At 35.5% G+C, this 27558-nt stretch overlaps 1 protein-coding gene across 1 annotated transcript in view; it reads right to left on the bottom strand.

The window, feature by feature from the left end:
• Positions 1 to 27558, bottom strand: part of SDCCAG8 (SHH signaling and ciliogenesis regulator SDCCAG8) — a 270102-nt gene that overhangs the window by 81127 nt on the left and 161417 nt on the right. Inside the window, 3 exon segments of the mRNA XM_037509815.2 lie at positions 3430 to 3561; positions 13547 to 13655; positions 15765 to 15892. Of these exon segments, the coding sequence (XP_037365712.1) occupies positions 3430 to 3561; positions 13547 to 13655; positions 15765 to 15892 (369 nt within the window).

Raw genomic sequence — 27558 nt, 5'->3', positions numbered from 1 at the left:
AAATCCTTGCCAACAGAATCCAATAATGCATCAAAGGGATAATATACCACCCATGGGCACAAGGATGGTTCAACTTACGAAAATTGATCAGTGTAATCCAACACATCAACAAAAAGGAAAAAAAAATATGATCATATCAATAGATACTGAGAAAGCATTGAACAGAATCCAACATCCATTTATGATGAAGGCCCTTGAAATTCTTGGGATAGACAGAACATACCTTAACATGATAGCATGATATACGACAAACCCACAGCCAATATTATTCTGTGATGAAAAGCTGAGGTCTTTCCTTTAAGATAAGGAACAAGGTCCTCTTTCACCACTGCTATTCATTATAATACTGGAGGTCCTAGCCCAAGCAATAAGACAAAAATAAGACATAAGGAATTCAAATAGGGAAAGAAGAAGTAAGACTATCACTATTTACAGATGATATGATAATATATTGAGAGAACACTAAAACACCACAGAAAAACTAATCAAAATAATCAACTAGTTTAGTATAAAGTAGCAGGATACAAAATCAACACACAAATATCAGTAGCCTTCCTATACACAATCAATATGAAGAAGAGGAAATCAAGAAAACCATCCCTTTTATAATTGAAACAAAAAAATCAAATACTTGGGAATAAACCTAACAAAAGAGGTAAAGGACCTATACAAAGAAAATTATAAAACACTGTTAAAAGAAATAGAAAAAGACACAAAGAAATGGAAAGACATCCCCTGCCTGCTCATGGATTGGAAGAATTAACATTGTTAAAATGGCCATCCTATCAAAAGTAATTTACAGATTCAACCCTATTCCAATAAAAATTTCAATGATATTTTTTTCAAAGAAATAGAACAAATACTGATGACCTTCACATGGAACCACAAAAAAACTGCAAATAGCCAAAGCCCTACTCATGAAAACAAAGGAGAAAGGAGGTATCACACTTTCAAACTTCAAATATACTACAAAAGCCATAATAATAATTAAAACAGTATGGTATTGGAACAAAAACAGACACACAGACCATGGAATGGGATAGAAAGGCCAGAAATAAAGCCAAACATATATGGACAACTAATCTTTGACAAAGGAGCAAAGAATATGCAATGGAACAAGGACAGTTTGTTCAATAAATGTTGCTGGGAAAACTGGACCACCACATGCAAAAGAATGAAACCAGATCACTACCTCTCACCATACACAAATATCAACTTAAAATGGATAAAAGTTCTGGACATAAGACCTGACCATAAAATATACAGAAGGAAATATAGGTAAAATACTACAAGACACACATCTCAGAAACGTCTTTAAAGACTTTTCCCCAAAGAAAAGAAAATCAAGGAAAAGATAAACACCTGGGATTACATCAAAATGAAAATCTTCTGTACAGCAAGAAACATTAACCAAAACAAAGAGACGCCCCACTGATTGGGAAAAAAATACTTGCTTTTCATACAACTGATAAGGGACTGATCACAAAAATATACAAAGAACTCACATGACTCAACAAAAGCAAAGTAAACAATCCAGTCAAGAAATGGGCAGAATAACTTAAAAGACACTTCTCCAAAGAAGAAATGCAAATGCCAACAGGAATATGAAAAAACTGTTCAGCATCCTTTATAATCAGGGAAATGCAAATCAAAACCACACTGAGACACTACCTTACACCAGTAAGAATGGCACATAAAAAAAAAAAAAAAAAAACAAAAACTAGCAACAACAAATGTTAGCGAGGATGTGGTGAAAAACGAACTCTCTTACATTGCTGGTGGGAGTGCAAACTGGTCCAACTACTATGGAAAGCTGTCTGGAGGTTTCTCAGTCTACTAAAAATGGAGTTACATATGACCCAACTATTCCACCTCTAGGTATCTACTCAAAGGACACAAAACCATTGACTCAAAAGAATACCTGTACCCCCATGATTACTGCAGCGCTATTTATAATAGGTAAAACCTGGAAACAACCCAAATGCCCAAAAATAGATGACTGGATCAAGAAGGTGTGGCATATATACACAACAGCAATCTAAAATGATAAACTCATACCATTCGCAGCAACATGGATGGAGCTAGAAGGAATTATGCTCAGTGAAATAAGTCAAAAGGAAAAAGAAAAATATTGGATGGTTTCACTTATAGGAGGAATATAGGGAAACCAAATAAGACATCAGTGTTAAAAAATAATAATACAAAACACAATAAAACAAAAACAGACAATTATAAATCAGAGATATCCTGCAGGGGAGGAGGAGGGAGAGGGATCAGAGGGCGGGAAGGAGGAGCACAGGGTACTGAGGTGATGTGCCCGGGTGCCTTGGGGAAGGAAATTCTATGGGGACTACACGTAAGGAGGTGGAGGGAAGCAAATATTATTTAAAAATGAACAATGATGTAAAAAAATATATTAAAAATAAAAAAACAATAAATAAAAAAACTAAGTAATTGGGCTTCCCAGGTGGCTTAGGGGTTAAGTCTCAGAGCTATCACCACTACAGCCTTAGTTCAATGCCTGGCCAGGGAGATAACCCAAATATGGCACATGTCTTGCCCACTGCTTTCCTCAGCAGTGTATTTCAGTAAATCCACCTGTTCTGTTCTCCACTCTGTCTCTGGTGAATCCTCTCACCCCCTAACTCTCTGGCTTACACCCAAGTTCAAATCACAAAGTGGATATTATTAGCCTAATCCAATATAAAGGTGAAAAAGGAAACAATGCTCGAAGTAACACTAAGTGAAAAGCAAAGGGTTTGGAGTCAAATCCTGACTCTCAAAATACTGTTATTATAAACTGTGGCTAAGATATTTGGCCTCCTTGAACTTATTAAATGCTTTCTCTTACAAAATCTAATTTATAAAAGAAGTTTTTAAATTTTTCCATGTTAGGGGCCTCCCAGGTGGCACAGCAGGTTGAGCACAGAGCTGTGAAGCTGTCCACAGCCTCTGGAGCACGGGTTCGATTCCCAGCCGGCCAGGGAGATTCCCTCACGGCATGGCAGCCCTCTCCTGTCGTGCCAGCTGCTCTTCTCAGCAGTACTTTCGTTCTGTCTGCCTGTTCTGCTCCCCACTTTGTCTCTGGTGAATCCTCTCACCCTCCCGTGCCTCTGGCCTGTACCCCCAGCTATTGTATAAATAAAAAATAAATCTTTAAAAAAATAAATTTTTCCATGTTACAATACTACTTGTACTTTAAATCTAATTCTCTGTCTTTAGAGACTAGCAGAGGGCATGTACTTTCTTCTTTGTGTACAGAAAAATCTAAATTAAGAAAGCATAAAAATATAAAAGTATTAGAATTTGAGCATGTCCTTTGAGTACCATAGTAGTCATAAATTCGATTCATTTCACAGCAATTTCCAATGTTTTGTACCAAACACATTCAACATATGATACATTAGTTGATTATCAAACCTCTATTACCTTTGCTTCATTAGCACATGTAGTCTCCCATGTTGGACACACTGTTCTTCCAATTCATTATTTCTTCTCTGTAACTTTTCTAGTTTGTCAGATAGATACTTTTTTTCTTGACTAAGCTGAGCTATCTTAGACCTAGAGAGGTGAAAACACAAAAACGATGTTATATAACTTCAACATTTTAAACTTTTTACTGAGACATGATGGTGTAAATAAAAATTGATTTAAGTGAAATATTTTAGAAATCACAAAACATATAGTATAGTGATATATGCTATAGGGTCTCAAGTGGTAGACAAAGTAATAACTTACCATAATAGAAATGGCTTCTCCAAGGAATGAGACAAAAATGACAATGATCAAATTCCTTTTATAAAAAGACTATTATCCATTAACCAAATATTTACTGTAGGCCTATCATGGTGTTAAAGGAGAAATCCCAGGTCTAATATTTATAACAGAGAGTTATATATTTTAATTAGCATAGCTAATTTACAGGCACCTGATTAAAATAATAGAGTTCTAAAAGGCATAATAATGAAAAATGGCAGTCCTCTGCTCCCTGATTCCCAATCCTGCTAAGCAGTGACAAATAACTTTTAATTTTTTAAAGTTATTTCTCCTGGTATTTACCTCTGTATTTCTAAATATACTTACACATCAATATTTCTTGCTTCATCAATAAAAAAATGTCTACTGATTCATTATGGTAGATGAAAATTAAATTATCTTACGTTACCCTCCCCCATCTCCAGCTTGTCAAAGTAATTGTTACTAGTATTTCAACTTGTTGCTAAATCACTATCTGTAATTACATTATGAAGACTATCTAAATGTTGTCTCTTGCTGTCTAAGTAGTATATTATGATTACGTTTTCACTGTGTACATTTATTTTACCCAAATAAGTGGGCTTTAGTGACTGAATAGCAAATCATCTTTTCCTATGTGAGAGTTCCAGCATTAGTATCTGTAATTCTTGCTTCTGTAACTATTCTATTTCAAAAGAGATGGATCCTTTGGTTCTTCTGAGGCAATCAGAAGAGAAGGATCCCCAGTTTCCTGTTTATTTGTGTGCAAACCTAACCTGAATGAGCTGGTTGGAAATAAATCTCACCTCTCAAAATGCAGACTTTCTGTTAGTCTCCAATATAATCTAGTTATTAGATTAACCAGTGCCTGATGATTTAATTTCTTCACGAGAAAACCCCTAGATTTCTGGGTGGTGGTCTGCATGAGGTGGGGAGGGAACTGTCCATTTTGTTTTCAGTCCTGTGTTCTCCCTGTCTTCCATTTTTTTCTTCTGGAATCTTAGAATAGATCAACTTGCTTCATGCATAAGTATCCACCACTGTAGACACTTAAGATTCGCCTTCCTGAGAGAGACAAATACTGAATGACTTTGCTCATATGTGGAACACAGAGAAACAAAACAGTGTCAGACAAAACCAACACAAAATCAAACCCTAGAAATCTGACTGTACAACTGAGGCCACCAAGAAGTAAGGAGTTGGGAGAATAAAGATGTGAGGAAGTGCAATGGGTTATAATGAAGGATTATGACTGCCTTGGTGATAGGTGTGTTGTGGTAACATACATCTGAAGAGGTGGGATCCTATATTTCTGAATCATACACAGTTTCATAAACCAATAATACCTTAATAAAATGAATTAAATAAATGATTCACCTTCCTCTGTTTGCTAAGTCAGATATGATCCCCTCAATCTCCTTTTCTGTCTTATTTCATTCATAAACCAGTTAGGATCATATTTATCCATTTTGGTGACTGTTAAGGTCTCTCAGGAAATATGCTACCTCTTCAGTGCCTTGGGTGACTAAGTTGAGTCTCAAAATTTCAAGATTAGAAAGTTGTCTATTCAAGGGGCCTCCCTAGTGGCGCAAGGGGTTAAGACCTATGAAGCTATCCACAGCCTCTGCAGCACGAGTTCAATCCCCAGCCAGGGAGCTACCCACATGGTGCAGCAGACCTCTTTTTTCTCACTCACTGCTCCCTTCAGCAGTATATTTCAGTCAATCTGCCCGTTCTGCTCCCCACTCTGTCTCTGGTGAATCTTCTCACTCCCCACACCTCTGACTTGTACCCCAGTTCTTGTATGCATAAATAAATATATCTTAAAAAAAATAAAGTTGTCTATTCAAGAAAAATTGTATCCCTGCCTTGTTTTAATTAAACAGTGCTGCCACTATCACCATCTCTGGATGCATCACAGGTTACAACTGAAAGTTTATACCTCTGGCATATTGAAATTCTAGCAGTTGATGATTGATTTGTCTCTTGAAATTTAAGTAAGGCTCTTTATGTAAAATTATTTCCCTCCAAGTAAAGGATTCCTCCATTAAGTGAGCTAGTCCTTTATTTTCAGTCAAGAAAAAATTTGGATTTGCTAAGGGAATACATCCCACTACCAACCCATCTCACATATATGAAGCACTCTTTCACTTTTAGTTTACCTCATTTATCATTTTGTTTTTATTGTGGTTCAAATGTCATCTCAAAGGAAATTTGCTCTAATACCTTGCAGTTCACAATATACAAGCACATTTTTAAAAAATATCTCTAGCTGCACGCATACATTATCTTATAATTCGTTCCTCTGAATTGTGCTCTATGCCTCATTCTTCTTACTAGATTATACATGAGGGCATGAATTTTTTTTTTCCAAGCTCAGATCAAGCATTTGTCTCACTAAGGCTTTAAATTTGAAATTATAAATCAGTTAATTATTAACTTAGGTTTTTCCTTTCAAAAGAATTTAGGGGTAGTTTAAAAACTATTAATTTGGCATTATTCCAAGATTACTATCTCCTATCACAATACACACTATGCACTAAAATTAATTCTAAAAGGATGAAAGTTATCCTAAACCAGTTTTTTGAAAAGTAGAACAATATTTACTGTTCTCAGATACATCCTCCCCTCAAGATCACTTTTTAAAAGAAAAATCACAAAGGAACTATAAATGTTACAACATAAAAATGTACAAGAAAAATCACGTTTTCATGAGAATGTTCATTGTTGTATTGTTTCTTTAAGCAACCTTGCTTTGCAACCCAATATCTGCAAACAACCCAGAAATTTGTCAACAGAAGACTGAATGCATCAAGTATACATAGGAATATCAAGATGCTTGCCTATTACGTATGTTATGTGGCTATCAATGTTATTATTGACCTAAAATATTACATATTAATAAAGAAAATATTAAAAATCAGTACATATATAAAGTGATTCCATTTTATAACTTAAAATATTCTGACATACATGGCACATATTAATATTATCTCTAGGTATCAGATTAAGAATTAGAAAACATTTACCTTTTCCATATTCATTTTACCACGATCACATGTAAAAAATAAAATTACTTTGATTTTGAAAAATTCATAAAAAACAAAAAGTACTAGGAATAAAATTTTCATAATAAAAAAACTAAGAACACATTTAAAAAGTGAAGTTTAGAAGCTTCATTTAATAAAGTGCTATCCCTACTCTCTTATCAAAATTCCAATTAAAAAATATAAGAAGTATGAAACAATTCAGTAGGAAGTAACTTATATGTACAATAAACATTTACCAAAACTTCAATTTCTATTATTCAAAAAAATGCATAATAAAATCAGATTATGCACAAACATTGATTGTACGCCTATTAGTAGCCTCCATCTTTTACCTTAATACAGGTATACCTAATTTTATAGTGTGTCACTATTGTGCATCACAGATACTGTTTTTTTCAAACTGAAGGTTGGTAGCAAAAAAATATTACTACTCACTGAAGGCTCAGATGATGATTAGCGTGTTTTAGCAGTAAAGTATTTTGAAATTAAGGTGTGTACATTTTTACAATATACAATGATATTGCATACTTAATAGGCTACTGCAGGTTAACCATAATTTGTATATGCAATATGAAACCAAAAAGCTCATGTGACATGTTTTATTGTAAGTTTTGTCTTTTTTTATTTATTTTTATTTTTTCCCAAAGATTTATTTATGCATACAGGAGCTGGGTACAGGCCAGAGGTATGGGGGGTGAGAGGATTCACCAGAGACAAAGATGGGGACAGAACAGGCAGATTGACTGAAGTACACTGCTGAGGGGAGGAGCGGGCAAGACAGAAGAGTTCCACTGCGCCATGTGGGTTGCTCTCTGGCCAGCCGGGGATCGAATTCATGCTGCAGTGGCTGCAGATAGCTTCATAGGTTGTGTGTTAACCCCCTAGGCCATCAGGGAGGACCCCTGTAAGTTTTGGCTTATTGTAGCAGTCTGGAATTGAACCCACAATATCTTGGATGCATTCCTGTCATCTCAGTCCTACAAACTAAGTGTGTATTCTACTTATACCTGTGAGGTATATACAAGCTTTAATGATGTGCTTCAGGCCACCCAAATGTGATTAGCCAATCCCAGATACAAACACTGGTCCACCCAATGCTAAAGGGGTTGTTCTATCCATTGTGCTATATCATCTCTCACTCCTTTATTGTTTATAATCTTTCACTTTTTTTGGTCACACACTGATATGTATACATATATACTCAGCAGAATTTAGCATTTGAACAAAGTAATACATACTGATAGCCTTAAAGGTGTGCACAGTCTTTGGATCAGCAAAACTCTTTTAAGCATCTTGACTAGGAATCATCAAAAATTCAGATTTATGTACAAACTTATTATCATATTATTCATAACTGTTAAAACTGGGAACATTTTAAATGTCCAAAGAATTATTGTGCATGCAAGTGATTCAATTAAAGTTATGTTTCCGGAATATTTAATGATGTATAAAAATGTTCATTAGATAATATTAAGTTAAAAATAGGATGCAAAACTAACTATGGTATAATTTTACTCACAATACAAATGTATGTGTACATACACATTTATATACAAATGGTAATGACTGAAAGGAAATATGTCAAAAGTTAACCATAGTAAGCTGGATGATAATGTGACAGCATATGTTTCCCCTATTTCTTCTTAGTAGTTATATACAAATGTCCTATACTGAGGATGCCTTAACTTAATCACAAAAAATATAAATGCACTTTGTAAAGTACATATTACTATTAGATATATGCTATACATGCTATATTATTTTTTTCTGTATTGCATAGCTTTGGTTTCTTTTTATTTGTTTATAATGGTAATTTGCCTATAACTCACAATGTTCAATAAAAATTTGGTAAATGTACAAGGACAGCAGTGTAGAAACCACAACATGCTGAAAGAACTAGCAGTTTGCAAAGTTCAAAGGGAAAACTTTAAGTTTCTACATTAGTTTGAGATTACATTTATGGCATGATTTTCCCAGAATTTCATAAAAGGATAACTGACTCTAATACACTTTCCTAGAAAATTTTGATAATTTCTGACTTTACAGAAGCATGAACTTTCCCCTGCATTTTTATATTCCAGTTATATTGTATAATTACACTTGCATGAAGTCTAATATTTTATTACTATAATTAGGTTTATAGTGATAATTGCTTTTTAAGGGAAAAAAAAAGACCACTTTTTAAAATTCTTTTGGTTTCTTATTTGACTTTTGGTAACTATTAGTAGAAGCCAATATCAGCTTCTTCTTGTTGAAGATAATTTTTGCAGTATTCTAACCTAATATCATCTAAACATGCAAGGGAAAAAAAAAAAAAAAACAGTCCAAGCGGGCGTGTGTTCTTTACTTCAATTAAATTCACACAGTTGGATACCTACTGTTGCCAAAACAGTAATATAATTTATACATTATAGTTCACACAGTAAAACTACACTAAAAGTCATTTAACAATATTTATAACACCATAAAATACAGTGTTAAAATATATGAACTGCAATATGTACCAAAATTATAAAATTTGTTTCTCATCATCAGTGATTAAAACCAGGATCATTGCTCTAGCCTCAATACCCACAACCCTGGTGACAGATTAGAATTCAAATCTTAATGATCAATTTACAATTAACAAGATAGAAGTGAAACAAATTAAACCAACCATTATATATAAGGAGACCCAATGGACTCCCATTGTTCTTCTTAATTACAAAACTCAAATCACAAATACACAGTGGGCAGTGTTAGACATCAATCCACAAGCCTAGTACTCAGAAAGTGACAACGATGAAAAAGAAAGAAGAGACACAAAACCACTTCGATCCTGGTTCTGTGCTCTGTATCCTGTTCATTTCAAAGCACAAGTGTTGACAGGCTAAAACACAAAACATGCCTGCTCTCCATTCTGCAGCTGGCAGAAGTGCACTCCTAGGCAGTGCTCAACATTTCTGAGTACTTCCCAGGGCACATTTTAGATTACATTGCAAACATTTTATTGCTGATTCATCTAAGCACCTGGGGAGAGGGACTACTTCCTTCGCTTTGATAAAGAAAAATCACACTTGCACCAAAGCTATTTAAACATCTCCATTTACCTATCTCAAAAACAATCCTGTAACTATAATAAGCTCTCAGAGTTCTAGGGAATAAAGATGAAAGTGTAGCTAAAGTTTATGTGAGCTTCAACCAAAATCAGCCAGAATGTCTTCCTGGTGCCAATTAAAAGCAAAATGGAATTAAATCTCTTGTCTGATGGTCAAATATAAGCTACGTAAAATGCACAGAATCAGCAGTTTATTTTTAATTTTAAAATGGGATGTGCCATTCACAGAACCTGGAGTTACAATGCCACTTGGTGTGTGGACGCACAATTTGCAGGAAACACTGTGCAAATCACTGTGGAGGGCTTCCAGAGAACAGAAGCAATAAGGCACTGCCATACTGCGACTTTCTTTTAGTTGGGGAGAAAACACATACCACAGACACACACACAGAGCAACCATTTCTAAACACTTTCAGAGAAGTCTAGCATGAAGCTTGTGTAAGAGTGTATGGGAATGGTGAGCCCAGATTGCAGTTTTCCTAGGGATTCTGCATGGACTCTAGTCAAATGACTAGATCTGTGAGTAAAAAAGCTTCTTTAAAATGGTACGAATCCATTTGTTTATGCTATTTTGAATAACACGAAACTCAAAGAAATGTCACTAGTAAGAAAAGGGGAGCAGAAAATGTGTTTTAAATTGTTGATCAATATAAAATAAACATATGCACTTTTGAGGAAAAAAAATACTGTAGTAATTGGAGGAAAACCTGGATCACTATTATTATATTGTTTAAATGAAATCTGAGTTTCCACAATGGCAACACTTCAGAAATCTTAAGAAACTCCACAGTATTTCTCATTTCAAAGCACAGGGGAAATAACCACTCTCAAAAGTTTAGTAATGAATGTGTAGAGGTACACTTCTGGAGAGCTTCCATAGGAGTTAATAAGCTTATAATTTTTACTTAAGAAATACTCTGAGCCCCTGAAATTTTACAGGTGTTTTCAAAGCAAAAGGTAATATTAAAATGGAAAGTTAAATTTTGGATAAATGAGTCATTGAAAATGTCATTTTCTTCACGTAGAGAGCAGAGGGAAATGACAGGAAAGGAAGAACAAAGAAATAAACAAAACACTGAAAAAGCCACAATTTATCCTATCTACTACTTTCTTATGAGATGCACAAAATGTGTATTTTGTAAATTGGAGGGGCTCTCAAAATTTTAACAATAATAAGTAATAATTAATTGAGTATTTACTATTTGTCACTCCTGAGGTTTGGATCAAATTATAAAGTTATAGTAGATGTCAATTTCAATTCTTCAGATTTATAAAACAAAGCACCAGAACAAGACAAAACAAGGCAACCAGATACACATTTTACTGATCCTTCTCTGCCTTTAAAAAGGTTTTAATTGTACTATACATTTTATATCTGTCAGAAATTTGTCACTCAGACCCGAAATAGCTAAAGCAATAATAGCTGCGGGAAGTGATAAACCAAACTGCTAGTACAGACCCTTAAAAAAATGCCATTAACGACAATAGCAGCTGTATACTTCTGTGTCAAGCCTTGTGCGAGGTATTTTACATGTATGTTTGTTTGTGTGTGTGTGTGTGTTGTGTGTTACTCTCACGATAATCCTGTAACATTCGGAAATGTTTTCAGAGACAGAGAAACTGAGGTTTGAGATTAAGAAGTGGACCTACGATTACCAAGGTAAATGGCAAAGTGAAATTCAAACCTAGTTCTTTCTAAATTTCGAAGTATATTTTATTGCACACTGCCTGACCTTAACAAAGAACAGTCTGTAACCGGATTCAAACGGGTGGTGTTTTGGGGCGACACTTCACTTATTGGTTTCATTCATTCATTCAATAAATATTTATTATGCTAGACATAAAGGAACATATTCAATTTGCAAAGTAGTTGTCAGGAGTTAGAGGAACAGAAGAAGAGCTGAGTTTCAAATTCACTGGACCAGTATAGGGTAGATCTGGAGCAGGAAAAATGTGGCCAGAGCCACAGGGCACAGGTTAACCCAGGGTTATCAATTAAGCCTCAAATGCCAACTATGCCTAGTTCTCCATGTGAATTTAAAGGCTTATCTTTCTGGCCCATACATTACCTCATAACTACTTTGGCCTGGATATTTTCTGTGGTAGATGTAAAGTATGACACTTCTTGTAGATAGATCATAGATTAAGCTAAAACTTTAGCTTTCCTCTGTACCAGCTAAACACTTTGAGTATTGGTTTCCTCATCTATAAACTAAACTAATAATTCCTGTGTCAAGTTGTTGTGAAAGCTAAATAATATTTACCAAGCACATAGCAGCCCTTTCTCTTTTATGCATTTAATTTATCTGAATTATATGTCCTTAGGAGCTAGATAATGAATAATAAATCATAAAGCAATCTTAAGACACTACAATATCATACACTCCAGATCAATATAAATTTATCTGAAGTGATATAATATAGCTTGCTTGTTTCTAACTAAATACTTATTTTAGAATCTATGTGAAGCAAATAAAATATTTCAGGTAAAGGATAGTTACTGTTACTATTTTATGAGGGTGTCTTTCATAACAAAATCATTTAGGTTTCTTGTAAAATTTCCTGAAAGCATCTGATGTTTGTCACCCTGAGCTTTTCTGCTATCTAAATAAGATATTTAATTGGTATCTGCTAAGAAGGTACATGTTGGAGCACATTCTGAGTGATTCTAAGAGACTGTGTCTTGCTGTGAGCAGAAAAAAAATGGATTCATAAACCCTCTGATTACCCCCAAAGATCCCATCTTCTAAGCCAGCTTATAGATGCAGGAACCAAGAAGATCAGACCAATGAGAGATCTATAACCCTCCTGCAAATGCTCTCTGAATGAGTTTGCCCGCTGAGCCATACTGCTTACTTTGTGTAGATCTATGTGAACCTCAGAAAAATACAAAAGATACAATATACAGGTTATTGTTCCATTAGCTTATATTGTAATATGAGAGTTGATATATAGCTAGTTACATGAATATTGCTTTTTATAACTCACTTCAAAGTGATTTTGTCAGATATCATTTTCTGTCAGATATCAAAGAATCCCACAGCTCAAATAGGTCAAATAAATTTGCAGAAGATTGCAGTTACTGTCAAAACTAAGATGAAAACTAGGTGTTTTTTTTTTTACAACTTAGAATATAAAATAATTAATTTAGTAAAGAAACCATATTAAACATGCAGAAAAAAATCATTAAGACCCCAATCAATGGATTTACAAAAGAGCAGTGTGTTTATGAAATGATGACTATTGTATTAAAATAAAAACAACTTTAAGAGAAGGAAAGGATAGTTGTGGTTTGCTTTTTTTAAAGTATCTTCTACTTTCATTTTATATATACACACTTCATCTATTGTGATTTGATCTAAAGTCTGCTTGATTTATCTGCATTCTTTATTAGAACAATTATCATCCTTCCTTTGCATCTGAAAATTCATAGTTTGTCAACTCTAAACATCAAAAAAAAAAAAAAGCCAAATAATAGTATGTATACATAACCATGAAAAAACAAAAACGTGTCTTTATGGACAACTAAGAAAAATATTTTCACAGGAAATATGTCAACACATTTCTAATTTTGACACTAGACAATTAATGGGTGGAAATGCTATTTATAAGGGGAAATTACAGAATTCACACATTTTTAAAACTATAGTATAATATTACTTACCTGCTTTTTTGAGAGATTTCTTCCAGTTTCTTGACTATTGTATTGCCCTCTTCCTTGTACTTTTTCAAAAGTGTGTCCTGGGAGGCCATCAAAGAATACTGTTCGTTTTCTAGAAATAATAAGTGCCCCACCAACATAAGATGTTTATGCTTGCAGCTCTGCAATGCTTCCATATGGAGAGTGGTAAAAGTACTAAGACCATTACATATTTCTCATAAATCACTAGATCATTTTCTATGTCCTAAGTCAAAGGATAACTCACCTGGAAAGACAATAAATCATGTGGAACATTTATTTTCCTAATAATTTTATGCCAGAAACATTTTTGATCATACCAGCTTGGTTGAATGTTTAAACATGTTGATAAATTGTCAAATACCTCAACTGGAATCATGGATGCTTTTAATTTTGCAATATACAAGATATTAAATTTTTATTTTGACAATTTTATTTTAAGCAGTGTCAAAAATTATCCCAACCAGATAATGCAAAAGTAAAATCATTGAGAAATTGTCTTCTCTACTATACTGCATTTTTGACATTTCATATTTGCTAACATATTGTACTAACCCCCATCTTGCATATACATCTTTAGTTGTAAAGATAAAATACTTAATTTTCTTTAGAATTTTTACTTCATTGTCAAGTATAAACTTCAATAAAGATCTGGTCCAAGAAATTTAATACAGTGATATTTCTGTTCAAAATATAAAGGAGTGCTGTTAAGGTGACTCTAATGGTAAATATTCCTTATCTAGCATTAAGAGAAAATGCCACACTTCTTAATCACTAGGATCCTGCTAACAAGTGGGGGCAAACAATAATTAATCCCATAATTTCCTCCTTTTCTTTGTAGAGGAAAACAACCACTAAGTCTGATGAACTTTCATCTCTGAACAAATAGTGGTAGAAAAAAATCACTACTAAAATTGCTGGAGGGAACTGTGAGCATAAATATGACATTTGCTTCTTTATAAGTAAACAGATTATTTAATGAATTTTACATTAGCTGTCTTTCACCTATAGGATAAAGTTAAAAAAAAATTATCATGGGATCAAATACAGTATGCATTGACTCACATGAAAATTATCTTTAAGTGTAAGGTTTAATAACTTCTTTTATTCCTTTTCCATTTTAGCTAAAGATTGGCAAAAAAGCATATAGCATGCAAAGCAAAATAAATGAAGGCACTAAAAATTAAGCACCATTTTTCTGGAACAGACAGGATCAATTAAACTTTTGTTTTAATAGTACAATCAGCTTGGAGTATGTGGTGTGGAATTATAATGACTGACACTGTCTTGTTTTGACTATCACTGTCTGTGAACACACAACTCACAAGTGAAAGGAACCACATAATGCTCCAACTAAACAAATCAAACTGCCTATTTTCAAAGTGCATTTTACTTTTAAATTAAAGGTAAAGAGTTACTGGCCAACTCAGTCTACAGAATAGCGCCAATGTGATGAAAGATGGCAATTTTTAGCCAAGCTGCCAGCTGTGGTCAATGTCTTGTATTAGTGAATTTTAACAGCAGTTGTGAGAACTTGAAGAATGCAAAGGATTAAACATCACTCTAGATTGGGTTGGGGAGGGGGAAATCATACAAATGCTAAAAATGTTCGAAGCTGCAAAGATTAAATAAAGGAACATATCAATTTGGAGCCACTGAATTACATCCAGCTGCGACAGTGAATTAAGAACCGATTAATGGCTAAAGCTTTTCTCCAGTTTGGATGCTGAAGCAAACTCATTAGGCTTTTAGAGTAGCTATAATGTGTGTACTGTGGGAACTGTTCAATGCTATTCAGGAGACTCTAACTGTAAGCTCAGAGCATTTCCCGCAGAGCTTCTGATGCTATTTTCTTTATATAACATGTGTGCCTGAAAACCCAGCCAAAAACAAGCCCTTTGTTTTTCTACTTTGTTGTGGTCTCTCTCAGCTTTACGTTTCTTGAACACAGGTAAATAAACTCATAATCCAGATGGTGCAACAGATGTGAGAGCAGCACTCTGAAATCAACAGACAGTGGGCAATACTTTCCATTTTCTCTTTTAAACGCTAACTAATATGTAATTCGAAATCTCCGGTGTAGTTAGCATCTGCTCCCTTCGGCCAGCCAAAGGTTACAGGTGTTCCTGATGTCATTTCACAGTAAGGCGTGGGCCTGGCTTGTGAGCAAGTGCCCAGGCTCTAATCTTTCCCTACCACCTACCAATTTTGTCATGCTGGGCCTCCATTTGCTGTATCTTCTGTGTCAGCTCCTGCTCTCTTTGCTGGGCCTGAAGAGCTTGGGCCTTTGCTTTGTTGTTAAAGCTCTGCTGAATGTTATCTTTTTCCAGTCTACAAAGCAAAGAGGAGACAGACAGATATTTAATCTATAGATGCATGAGCCCCTATCATTTCACCTATAGATCACAGAGAGTCTAATATATAGATATTGTTAAGCCTAAGAGGGCAACAATCTTTCCACAGCCCCCATTCTTCCCTTTAAGGGGAGAACCCAAAGATTTGCCTTCATTACAATGTTACAATACACGCCATCATTCCAAATAGACTACACTATACAACTTTGGAAATCAAAAAATCATGACAAAACTGAATAATGGTACTTTATATTTCATCGTAAAACACATATATGTTTTTCTGTAATACTACTCTTAATGTTTTAAACTACCAAATAATCTTTGTCTTCTGAATGGTTAACATTTCCTAAAGATCCTGGAGTTATAGGAAGAATATACTAAGTATTAAATTCTTCAAACTAAGCTTTGTAGACCACGTCTGTTTTTCCTTTTAAACTTCAAATAGTCTAAAATACAATATAGGCAAGTCTATCTTGAGTCTGTAAGTGATTCTGTACTACAGGCATGTTTTCATTAAATATTTTCACACATTAGGCCATGTAATGTGAATATAAATATAGACAGATATGAATAACTTTCCCAGATCTTCATAAAGAGAAAAAAAATCCCCTTTGGGTCACACAAAAAGAAATCGCAGGATGAGAAGCTTCCATAGTTTACAATATCCCATGCCACTATGATTGTGTATTTACCCAATGAATGGATCATCCAACAACAGCCAATCACAGTGGTTCTTAAAGAGATAAATACATTTAAATTGATTTTGCTTTACATTTTTCAAATTGTTTTTCTTAAGCAATTAGAACCTGAAAAATACCTCCTCACAGGCAGCACTGTAGATACTGACACTGTGTGCTCACACACATTAGGTTGGTTCTTCATACACTAAATATGGGTGATATGAGGGCTTCCTTCAACTAATTGACTTAGTTATTTCTAACTCCCGGTCTCCTTGTGGGCATTTCTCATCCATGCTGCTTTAGTTTACTAATTGAGATATTTACTGCCTTGCCTTTGCCAAACTAAAAATAAACAATTTCATAAAGCTATCACCACTAGTCTATGTACCGCTGTGGAACTTCAATTCACTGGCTTCTAATTATAAAGTAACATAAGGAAAGTCTGTATTGAAATTGGTCAATGCATGCATTAATGTTGTAGTATAAAATTACAGAATGAAAATATACCCACACTGCACTCAAGGAATCATCAGGGGTCCACACTAAATGTGAAATAAGGTCCCTTCTGGTATTTCTAATAACAATACCTCCTTGGATTTGTTCCAAAATCTTGCTTCACACTCAGTTCCAACCTGGTATTTGCAACAAATGGATAATCAGATTGGGTCACATTTTGTCCCATCTCCCCCACACTCAATACCATGTATTTTCTGGCCATGGCTCTTTGGACATGTCTTTTTGTTTTCCTGGACTATCTTTCAATCCTCACCAACCTCTGCCCCTTGCTTAATACATACTACTCCTTTCTGTTCAAAATTTCCCCCCTCTTTTTCCTCTCTTTCCTAAATTAACTATTATTTCCTCAGTGACTTCACTGCATTTGTGTATGTATACATAGTACTAGACTACCACTCCTCCCACTTTAGCTATATGTTTGTCTTCTTTTGTCATCTTTGTCTCTTTGTGCTCTGATTCCAGCTCAGTACTTGGCACACAGAAGATGGCAGTGAGTGTTGGATGGATAAATATTCTTATACCCCTGCCATAGGGATAAAGAACACTGCAGTCTTTAAATGAAGCAATGAAGCTGGAGGGCCTCCCTGGTGGCGCAGCAGGTTGAGCGCCACTCTGTGAAGCTGTCCGCAGCCTCTGCACTGTGGGTTCAATTCCTGGCTGGCCAGGGAGATTCCCACATGGTGCGGCAGACCTCTATGCCTTGCCCGCTGCTCCCCTCAGCAGTGTCTTTGGTCCGTATGCTTGTTCTGCTCCCCACTCTGTCTCTGGTGAATTCTCTCACCCTCCTGTGCCTCTGGCCTGTACCCCAGTTCTTTTATAAATAAATAAATAAATAAATAAATAAATAAATAAATAAATAAATAAATAAATATTTTAAAACTAAGTATTTAAATAAATAAATAAATATTTTTAAAAAATAAATGAAGCTGGAAAATCTACTTAAGTTTAAAAAAGAAGAGTGCCTAGAAGAGGCTCTAATGGTTTTGCCGGTAGAGACAATGTTGCCTAAAATGTCAGCCTATAAAGAGCACTGTGGATTCATTCACCAGTACCCATCCCCAAGTACAAAGAATATAGGCAGAAAAACCTGGACTCCTGAGATTCCAAATAATCAAGTGACCATAAAATAAAATACATTTTTCAAAACGAATATCCACTTGAGAGTGAAAAAAAGCACTATTAATAATTATTCTGAGAAAACAGTCATAATTGTACTACATTTTGTAAACTGAGACTTACAGTTTCTGTAAATAAAGGAATTTCCAGTCTCACCATACATTTTAGGATGAGATGCTGCCTAATTACTGCTGTTCTCTATTTACAAAAAAGAACTACTGCCTTATTACATTACTCCTTAAAAATAAAACAATTTAAAACAATGCTCTACCAACAAATGTTGAGTTACACATCACTTTTGTTTCTTAAATCCTACCTCAACATTCACTCTACTGAAGAAACTGCACATTATTTTTGCTTTGCATAAAAACATATTCTTGCTTTCCTACCTCTTCCCCATTCCTCTGATGTGCAGCTTCTTTCTGACTTGGCAGTTTTTGTTTTTTAAGTTTTTTTTTTAAGAATTATTTATTTATTTATACAAGCACTGGGTACAGTTAGAAGTGCGGGAGGGTGAGAGAATTCACCAGAGACAGAGCTGGGAACAGAACAGGCAGACTGATGAAGTACACTGCTGAGGGGAGCAGCGGGCGGCAGGAGAGATCTGTGTGCCATGTGGGACCTTCGCCACCGGGCTGGGGATAAAACCAGTGCTGCAGAGGCTGCAGGCAGCTTTGCAGCCCAGCGCTCAACCACTGCGCCACAAGGAGGCCCTGACTTGGTAGCTTTTTATAAAACCTAACAATGATAGAGCTAAAGGGGAATCTCATATTTCTTTAACCAAATGTTTTCACATTATAGTTGAAAATAATGAGGGTTATAAAGAATTAAAAATCTGCACAAAGGTTACACTTAAGTGATATAAAGGCAGAGATTGGATCTGAAATATTTTGATTTAGGGAAATATAACACCCTAGAAAACATTGCAAAAATGGATTAAAATGATTTAAAAAACACCTAGATATCTGAAAAAGGAATTAGAGAACACCTATCAATTCACTTAACATTTGTCATAACTCTGTTAAGTGAAACATATTCTGTAAGACACTGAATCAAATAAAGATAACTATGGAATTAAAAAAAAAAAAAAAGAATTCAAAGTAGCCAAAATAGAAGAGGCAAAGAATACCGCCAAAAAAAAAAGGTACAAGAGAAAAAACAATCAAAGCATTGAAAAATGAGAGGCCAATTTAGCTGATGACAGTTTCATAAAGCTCAGATAACTGAGTCTTCCCTAACTGGTTTTCTTTCACTTCTGACTCAAACCATTGGTCATCTCTATAACCAAACTTACCATATTTTACAAATTGGAATTAAAAAAATGGCCATAATTTCTTGGTTGTTAATAAAACGAAGCATAAATATTTATTCATAATAGCTAAAAACTGGAAACAGCCTAAATGTCCATTAACTGCTAAATGGATAAATTGGGTTATAAGCTTATAGTGGAACATTAGAAATAGTAGCAATATAAAAGAACAAGGTACTGTTACATACAACAATCAAAAGCACTACGCTTAAAGAAGCCAGACAACATTCAGCCAGAACCTGGAAGTAAGGGACAGGCACAAGGGAACAAAGAGGGATAAGGGAAATTTGGGGGTTGAGAGAGATGTTCTTACTATGATTGATGGCCCCACAACTGATCACATTTGTCAAAATTCATTTAATTGCTCACTTAAAATTAGTGGTTTTAAATATGCTTAAATTTACCTGTATAGAAAGATTTTTAAAAGGAGCAAATGTACAAGAATGGACCATTGACTCTCTTCTCCAAGGTATCCATATTATCTATGACCATATACTGATTTGCTTTTCTGCATTTTCTTTTATTTCTTTTATTTTTCTTTTTTCATGGCAATTTTGAACTCTCTATCTGATAGGAAGATAAGATCTTCTATATCATTGTGGTTGGACTCTGGAAGGTTGCCTCCTTATGGTATCATATTCATTTGAGGTCACTAGTTGCCAAGTGTTGTGTTTTTTGTATGCCCATTTGGTGTTTTAGATCTTCCCCCTAGGAGATTTGCACTCTCTGGCAGTAGCACGTTGGGACCATCAGGACAAGTCTGAGAAAGCATGCTGGGAAAGGTGGGTATCTCACCTATATTCCCACACTGGCCACATGCACCCAGGATGCATGCACCCAGGATGCCCTTTGTTCAGTAAGATGTGCTCTTTGGCTGTACAAGCTGGTAGCTGGATAAAAGGTCACACAAGGGAGAGGGACACCTCTAAAACTTGTCCAAGAACCCCTTGCTAAATAAGATTAGATGTACCAAAGAGATCTAAGGAGGCCTAAACTCTCCAATAGAATTAGAGAAATGATAGAGATCATGTTAGATTTAGGCAAGCACCTCTCTTGACCCCCCCAAATTGGGCACAGAAAATCTCAGATTCCTTTGTTTCACATGTTGGGCTCAATGGCGAGACTTGCAGTCTCTGGCTATACACACAAGCAGCTGGCACAAAGACTGTGAAGTGGGGAGAAGCAGGTTTACCCATGGCCTCTGATGCTAGTCCAGGAGCATCTTGCTCAGTAGCTTGAGGTATTAGAATGTAGCTTAGAAGCCTACATGCCAAGCTATAGTAGGGAGGTTTTAGCTATGGAAGCAGTCTAGACCACATGCATGAACAAATCAGTGACCCTCAAGATACTAATGCACAAAGGGTTCAGGTTAAAGAAGAAAGAGAAATACAAAGAAAAAAAAACATGAGGAAACACTGTGAGAACTATCCTACTCCACTAAGAAAGGCAACATAAGGGCAATGTATCCCAGAAAGGGAAGATAGAGAGAAGGAAATGAGAACTGATTCAAAGAAATAATAGAGACTACACAAAGACACATAGTCATGAAACTATCAAGAGTTTAGACAAAGAAAAAAATACTGAACGTGGCGAGAGAAAAAAAAGGAAGAAACCAACAAGATTCTCACACCAAGCTTACATTAGACTTCTCTGAGAACTCTACAGTCAAGGAGAGAATGGAATGATAAATTCAAAATACTTAATGACAAAAAAGTTAGCCAAGAATGCTATACTTTGAGAGACTCTCCTTCAAAAATGAGGGAGAAATAATGAACTTCCCAGACAAGCAGAAGCTGAGTGAGTTTGCCAAAAATAGAGACCTCTACAAAAAATACTGAAATGGGTGTTCCAATCAGAATTGAAGAGAAGAAAATTCATAATTAACTGAATAATTAACTAGATAGAACCAGATAACAAAAGACAAAATAGGAGTATGAAATAATCATATATGGATAATCACCCTAAATGAAATGTAATGAACACACTAAACAAAAGTCACAGATTGATGGCTGGATCAGAAAACAAAGCCTCAATTTCTGCTGTCACTAGGAGACATAGTTGAGCTCCAAGATAAACACAGTCTAAAAGTAAAAGGTGGGAAAACAATTCCACAAGCAAATTGGACCTTAAAAAGAGAAGGATGGCTAAATTCATATCAGATAAAATAGACTTATAACCAAAGAAGGTAACAAGAGACAGAGATAGATATTAAATAATAATTAGGAGATCACTATATCAGGAAGACATAATTTTAATCAACATATAGCACCAAACAAAGAGCATCAAAATTTATAAGGCAACTCTTATATAATCTGAAATCAGACACAGGCACAACACAGTAGTAGTAAAAAATCTTCAATCCCCCACTGTAACTATGGAAATATATCCGCTGGACAGGAAAAAACAACAAAGAAACAATAGCCCTTAACAAAGAATTAGACCACAGAGCACAGAGGCTTAATAGATATTTACAGAATACTGCAACACAAAAAAGCTGAGTATACATTCTATACATTGCAAACAGAACATTCTCCAGGATAGACTACCATGTGTTGGGTCATAAAATAGAAGTCAAAAAACTCATAAATATTGAAACTATATCAGGCATTTTCTCTGACCACAATGGTATCAAACTAGAAAACAACCACTAAAAGAAAGTAAGAAAATCCTTTAATACATGAAGACTAAACAACAAACTACTGAATGGTTATTAGATTAACAATGAAATCAAAGGAGAAATTAAAAAAAAAAAATACCTGAAGTAAAGTGAAAATGAAGACACAATCTATCAGAACTTACGGGACACAGTGAAAGTAGTACTAAGAGGGAGGTATATAGCAGTAAAAGCTCAGCTGAAGAACAAGAAAGAGATCAAAAAATGATCTTACTGCTCACTTTAGGGAAATTAGGAAAAAATGGAGTAGAAGGAAGGGAATGAATTTTAGAGTAGAAATAAAAGAAATAGAAGGTGACAAAAAGAAATGGAAAGATATTCTCTACTCATGTAGAGGAAGAACTGACACTGTTTAAAATGGCCATTTTTCTTTTTCTTTCTGGCTTATCTCACTGAGGATGTAGAGAAAAATAAACCCTCTTACTCTGTTGGTGGGAATGTAGAATGGTCTAACCCTTGTGGAAAATGGTATAGCAATTTCTCAAAATAGTCTGCTATATAGCTAAGCAATTCCACTCTGAGGTATCTACCCAAAGAATGCAAAAACATTAATTAGAAGGGATATATGACTCCATGTTCATTGCAACACAATTTTGAGTAGATAAATTATGGAAAGAACACAAGCACCCAAGGACAGAGGAGAAGAAATGATATAGCTACACAATGCATTGCTACTCAGTGATAAAAATGATGAACTCTTGCTATTTCTGATAACATGGATATAACTGGCGGGGATAATGCTAAGTGAAATAAGAAGGAGAAAGACATATATCAGATGGATTTATTTATATGCTGAATATTGAGAAACAAAACAAAGGGTCAAACAAAACCAAACCAATAACAAACCCTAGAAATTCCACTCCTAGGTATTTACCCAAAGGACACAGAAACATTAATTCAAAAGGGCACCTGCACCCCTATGTTTATAGCAGCACTATTTACAATAGCTAAGCTATGGAAACAATACAAATGTCCCAAAATAAATGACTGGATCAAGAAGATATGGTACATATACACAATGGAATATTACTTAGCAATCAAAAAAGATAAACTCATGTGGGCCGTCCCCGGTGGCACAGCGGGTTGAGTGCAGCACTGTGAAGCTGTCTGCAGCCTCCGCAGCGCGGGTTCGATCCCAGCAAGCCAGTGAGAAGCCCACATGGCGTGGCAGACCTCTCCTGTCTCGCCTGCTGCTCCCCTCAGCAGTATATTTTGGTCGTCTGCCTGTTCTGCTCCCTGCTCTGTCTCTGGTGAATCCTCTCACCCTCCCGCGCCTCTGGCCTATACCTCAGCTCATGTATAAAAATAAATAAATATTTTAAAAAAAAGATAAACTCATGCAATTTGCAGCAACATGGATAGAGCTGGAAGGGATCATGCTCAGCGAAATAAGCCAGAAAGAAAAAGAAAAATACATGGATGGTCTCATTCATAGCAGGAATTTAGAAAACCTAAATAAGGGACCAGGAAAAAGACTGATTAATACAAAGTAAAAATCAAAATCAACAAGCAACTATAAACCAGAGACACACTACGGGGAGTGGGGTGGTTGTGGTGGAGGAATGAGGAGAAGGTGAGTAGGATCAAAACAAGGTGGGTGGAAATTGTTTGGGGGCTATAACCAAGATGAAAATGCATACATTGTGCAAAAATGAAAAATGATGTAAAAATATATAAAATAAAATTTAAAATATAAAAAAGGCTACCACAGAGGGGGAAAGAGGTGAAAAGCAAAGTTTAGGGGAACCTATGGACTATGATGAGCTTTGAGTGCCTTGGTGGTGGGTGTGGTGTGATGACATACATCTGAAGAGGTATGATCTTACAAGTCTGCTTCCTATATAGTGTTGTAAACTGATGTTGCTTCAATTAAAAAAGTTGATAAAATTGTATACTGTAAGTAAATCAGTCCTCAATAAACCTAACTTAAAAAAAAAACAAACAAAATTGGGCTGACTAACTGACTTCATGCTTCTGAATCTTAAATTTTCCATGTTTACTATTTTTTATTTTCAGTCTTACTATTTTAAAAATCCCCATGTCCCATGTCATGGATCAAAATGACTTATTAAATAGATTTTTAATGTACATTTGAAATTTTACAGCTACAATAAAGGACTAAAACCTTCTGATGATTTGAAGGTTCATCATTGAGTCTAGGACAGAAATGAGAAAAGCCTAAAACCTAACCCAAGAACAAGGACCTTCTAGTGCAGTGATTTGAAGTTGTTTTTTTTTTTTTTTTTTTTTTTTACAACTTTTATATGCCTTCTTACTGCTGACTTAAGTTTCCAATATTAGACATGCAACCCTTTAGGTTAAAAGGTGTTTATTTTTAAAATACAAGATCGAGAGCTTCAAGATAGTATCATACTGGTGTGAAAAAATTTATGAAGTCATTTATAACATGCTTACTAGCCAAGTCATTCTTGATAGAAACAGACAAAAGTAGCAGATAGGAGCTGGGTGCGTTGCCAGTTAAGGAACATGATATACAATTATCCCCAAATTAACTCTGATTAGTTGGTTAATATCATTGGTGTACTGCAAATGATTTAACACTGGTCTTCAGGGAGAAAGTTGTTCATTTACAGTGTTTCCTGAATTTTAGTGTAAATACTTCTATCATGGCTGGTTTAAGAGTACTAAGGTGATATCACTGAACAGAGAGTTGGGAAAAAATGTACACAACTGCTATGAGACAGTCTTAACTTACCTCTGGTTAGGTGTTTTTTTGTTTTGTTTTGTTTTGTTTTTCCCCAGGTTGCTCTATTGTAAAGTTAGTATCTCCCTCCTAGCAATTAATAGATAATTTGTTGGAACATGCTAATAAAGTGTAAATATCCTATCCTTCATCAAACTCTCACTGACTAGCTTTTCATCCAATGGTGACTTCTCTACTTCAACATTCTTTTTATTTATTAGTTAACAATGTGTTGTAGGAAGATTGTTCTTTTCCATTTAGTAATTTATTGACAGTGGCATAAAGTCATCATGTTCTTATTTCATTCAGTGGGGTATTATCTATTATGACCATTATTTTTTCATATTCAACACATCCTAGATTTGGCCATTGGGAACCCTTCAAGCTGGTTCCTATATGACATGTATGTGTCCATTATCTTTGTGCATTTCCTCACAAGATATTCCAGACTCAGGTTGTACTGTCCTCGTACCAATTCTGGAATCAGCATTTGTTCAAGAGTTTTGTGCTTTTTAGTGGAAAATGGTACTTAGAAACCAAGATCTGTAACTAGGTGGTATAACTAGGCCTACTTCTAGGTCACCTTAATAGACAGAGCCAGGATATGTACATATATATATATATATATATACATATATATAAATATAAATATTTGTCCACATATATTGATATGAATATACATATGCATTTACATTCACAGTGATGCTTCTGATTCTAATCCAACAGCACAGAAAGAGTCCACTGGTCAACAAATTTTTGAGAAAAATTTAACAAATGGATGAACTCTCAAGAAATAGAGATAGTCGAGGTAAATGAAAATGCAAGCAATAGGGCCTCCCCGGTGGCGCAGCGGTTGAACGCTGGGTTGTGAAGCTGCCCGCAGCCTCTGCATCCCCGGTTCGATACCCGGCTGCTCCCCTGCCACCAGAGGAGGGTCCCACATGGCGCCAGACCTCTCCTGCCGCCTGCTGCTCCCCTCAGCAGTGTATTTCTTCGTCAGTCTGCCTGTTCTGCTCCCCGCTCTGGCTCTGGTGAATTCTCTCACTCTCCCGCGCTTCTGACTGTACCCAGTGCTTGTATAAATAAATAAATAAACAAACAAACAAATAAATAAATCAATGCAAGAAAATGCAAGCAATAGAATGAGTTCTCCCTGTCCCATCAAGGACTGGCAAGACCTGTCGAAACAATTCAGCCACTAACTGACCATGAGGGACCATGATAGATAAAAAAGCATTAGATCCTGACAAGTGATTATCTCATAATTCCTGGAGTGGGTTGCGGGGGAAGCTGAGAGCCCACATGCACAGCTGGAGTGTAACCTGTTGGTGCATACCTGAGTGTGGCCCAACCCAGAAGAAACAATGAAGCTTGCTCTCCTCCTCCCCACCTTGTGAATTTGTCCTTTCAAAATATCTTCCAAACTCCCTTTGGGAGCCAGATTATACCCTCCTTTCCCAAACTGGCTCTCTTGTGCATGAAAGTCATAAAACTTTGCCTGGTTATATAACTAGCACCCTCTGCTGAATCATTTCCCTAGAAGGCAAAGGACCCACTCTTTGGGATTCAGGCCTGTAATACAGGGATGGCATTTTTATATTTGAACCAATATAGAATACTGGGAAAGAACAAAGAGGGAAAGGAAAATACAACCGGATTAGGTTTCACTTAAAGTCACCAAACATATCCCCGGCAGCAAATTATGTCTGTTTTCTTCCCTGAAAAGTATATCAGAATTTTAAGTACAATGTTGAAAGATGAGTTATCAGATCAGAGGATGAGTCACTTCTAGGAAAGGAAGCAGAAACAGAAGAGAAGGAATAAATACAAAAGAAAGGAAACAATGAACAGAAAATCCCTAAAATTAACTTTCCCTCCAAAAATGTTCTCTTACAATATCTCCAAGCTAATTTTATAGCTAGTAATATAAAACTCTGACCTTCAAGACAAAGGAGGTATGCCTCACTAGATATTGCCTACTTCTATTATATCTTTCTTAAAATCACAGACTCTTACCATCTTATCCTCCACTTGGATGTACACAAAGTACATTCAAGACTGCATTAACCTTTATTCATCATAACAATTCTGTAAGGCAGGGAGATGGATCAGATACCCTCTTGAACAGATGAGACTTCTCAAGCTCAGTGATTTAAAGGATTTGTTCAATGCCAAACAGCTAGTAGTAAGCAGAAGAGCTAGAGTTAGAAACCATGTTATTCCATTCCAAGTTTAGTGTTCTTTCCATTCCATGGCATTGCCTCACATGGAGGAGGGTGCTAGTCAAAGTCCTATTGCCTATGCAGTCAATGAATACTTTACGCCTAACACATCAGTATCTATGACACAGACCGTTGCAATGTCCTCAAGGAACTTGCGGTCTAGTAAGGGAAAAAACAAAACAAAACAAAACGAGGAAGAATGACTAAAATAGACAGTAAATATTAAAATAGGGCTAAATCCCCACTACTACAGGGTGATAGGACTGGAGTTGGTGGATGGCTAAACCCAGTGAGGATTTCAGAAGGCTTAAAAACGGAAAGGGTTAAAATAAGTAGTAATTATTAATACAAATGAGAATATTGTTTCAAGTGTGGTGGACGCTGTGTGCAAAGATACAGGGAAGTGAGAGAGAACCAGATGC

This window comes from Talpa occidentalis, unplaced genomic scaffold (genome assembly GCF_014898055.3).
Source record: "Talpa occidentalis isolate TD23 unplaced genomic scaffold, MPIMG_talOcc4v2.1 talOcc4.14, whole genome shotgun sequence".
Lineage (NCBI taxonomy): Eukaryota > Metazoa > Chordata > Mammalia > Eulipotyphla > Talpidae > Talpa > Talpa occidentalis.
Note: the sequence above shows the minus strand (reverse complement) of the source record. Positions and strands in the feature narration are given on the sequence as shown.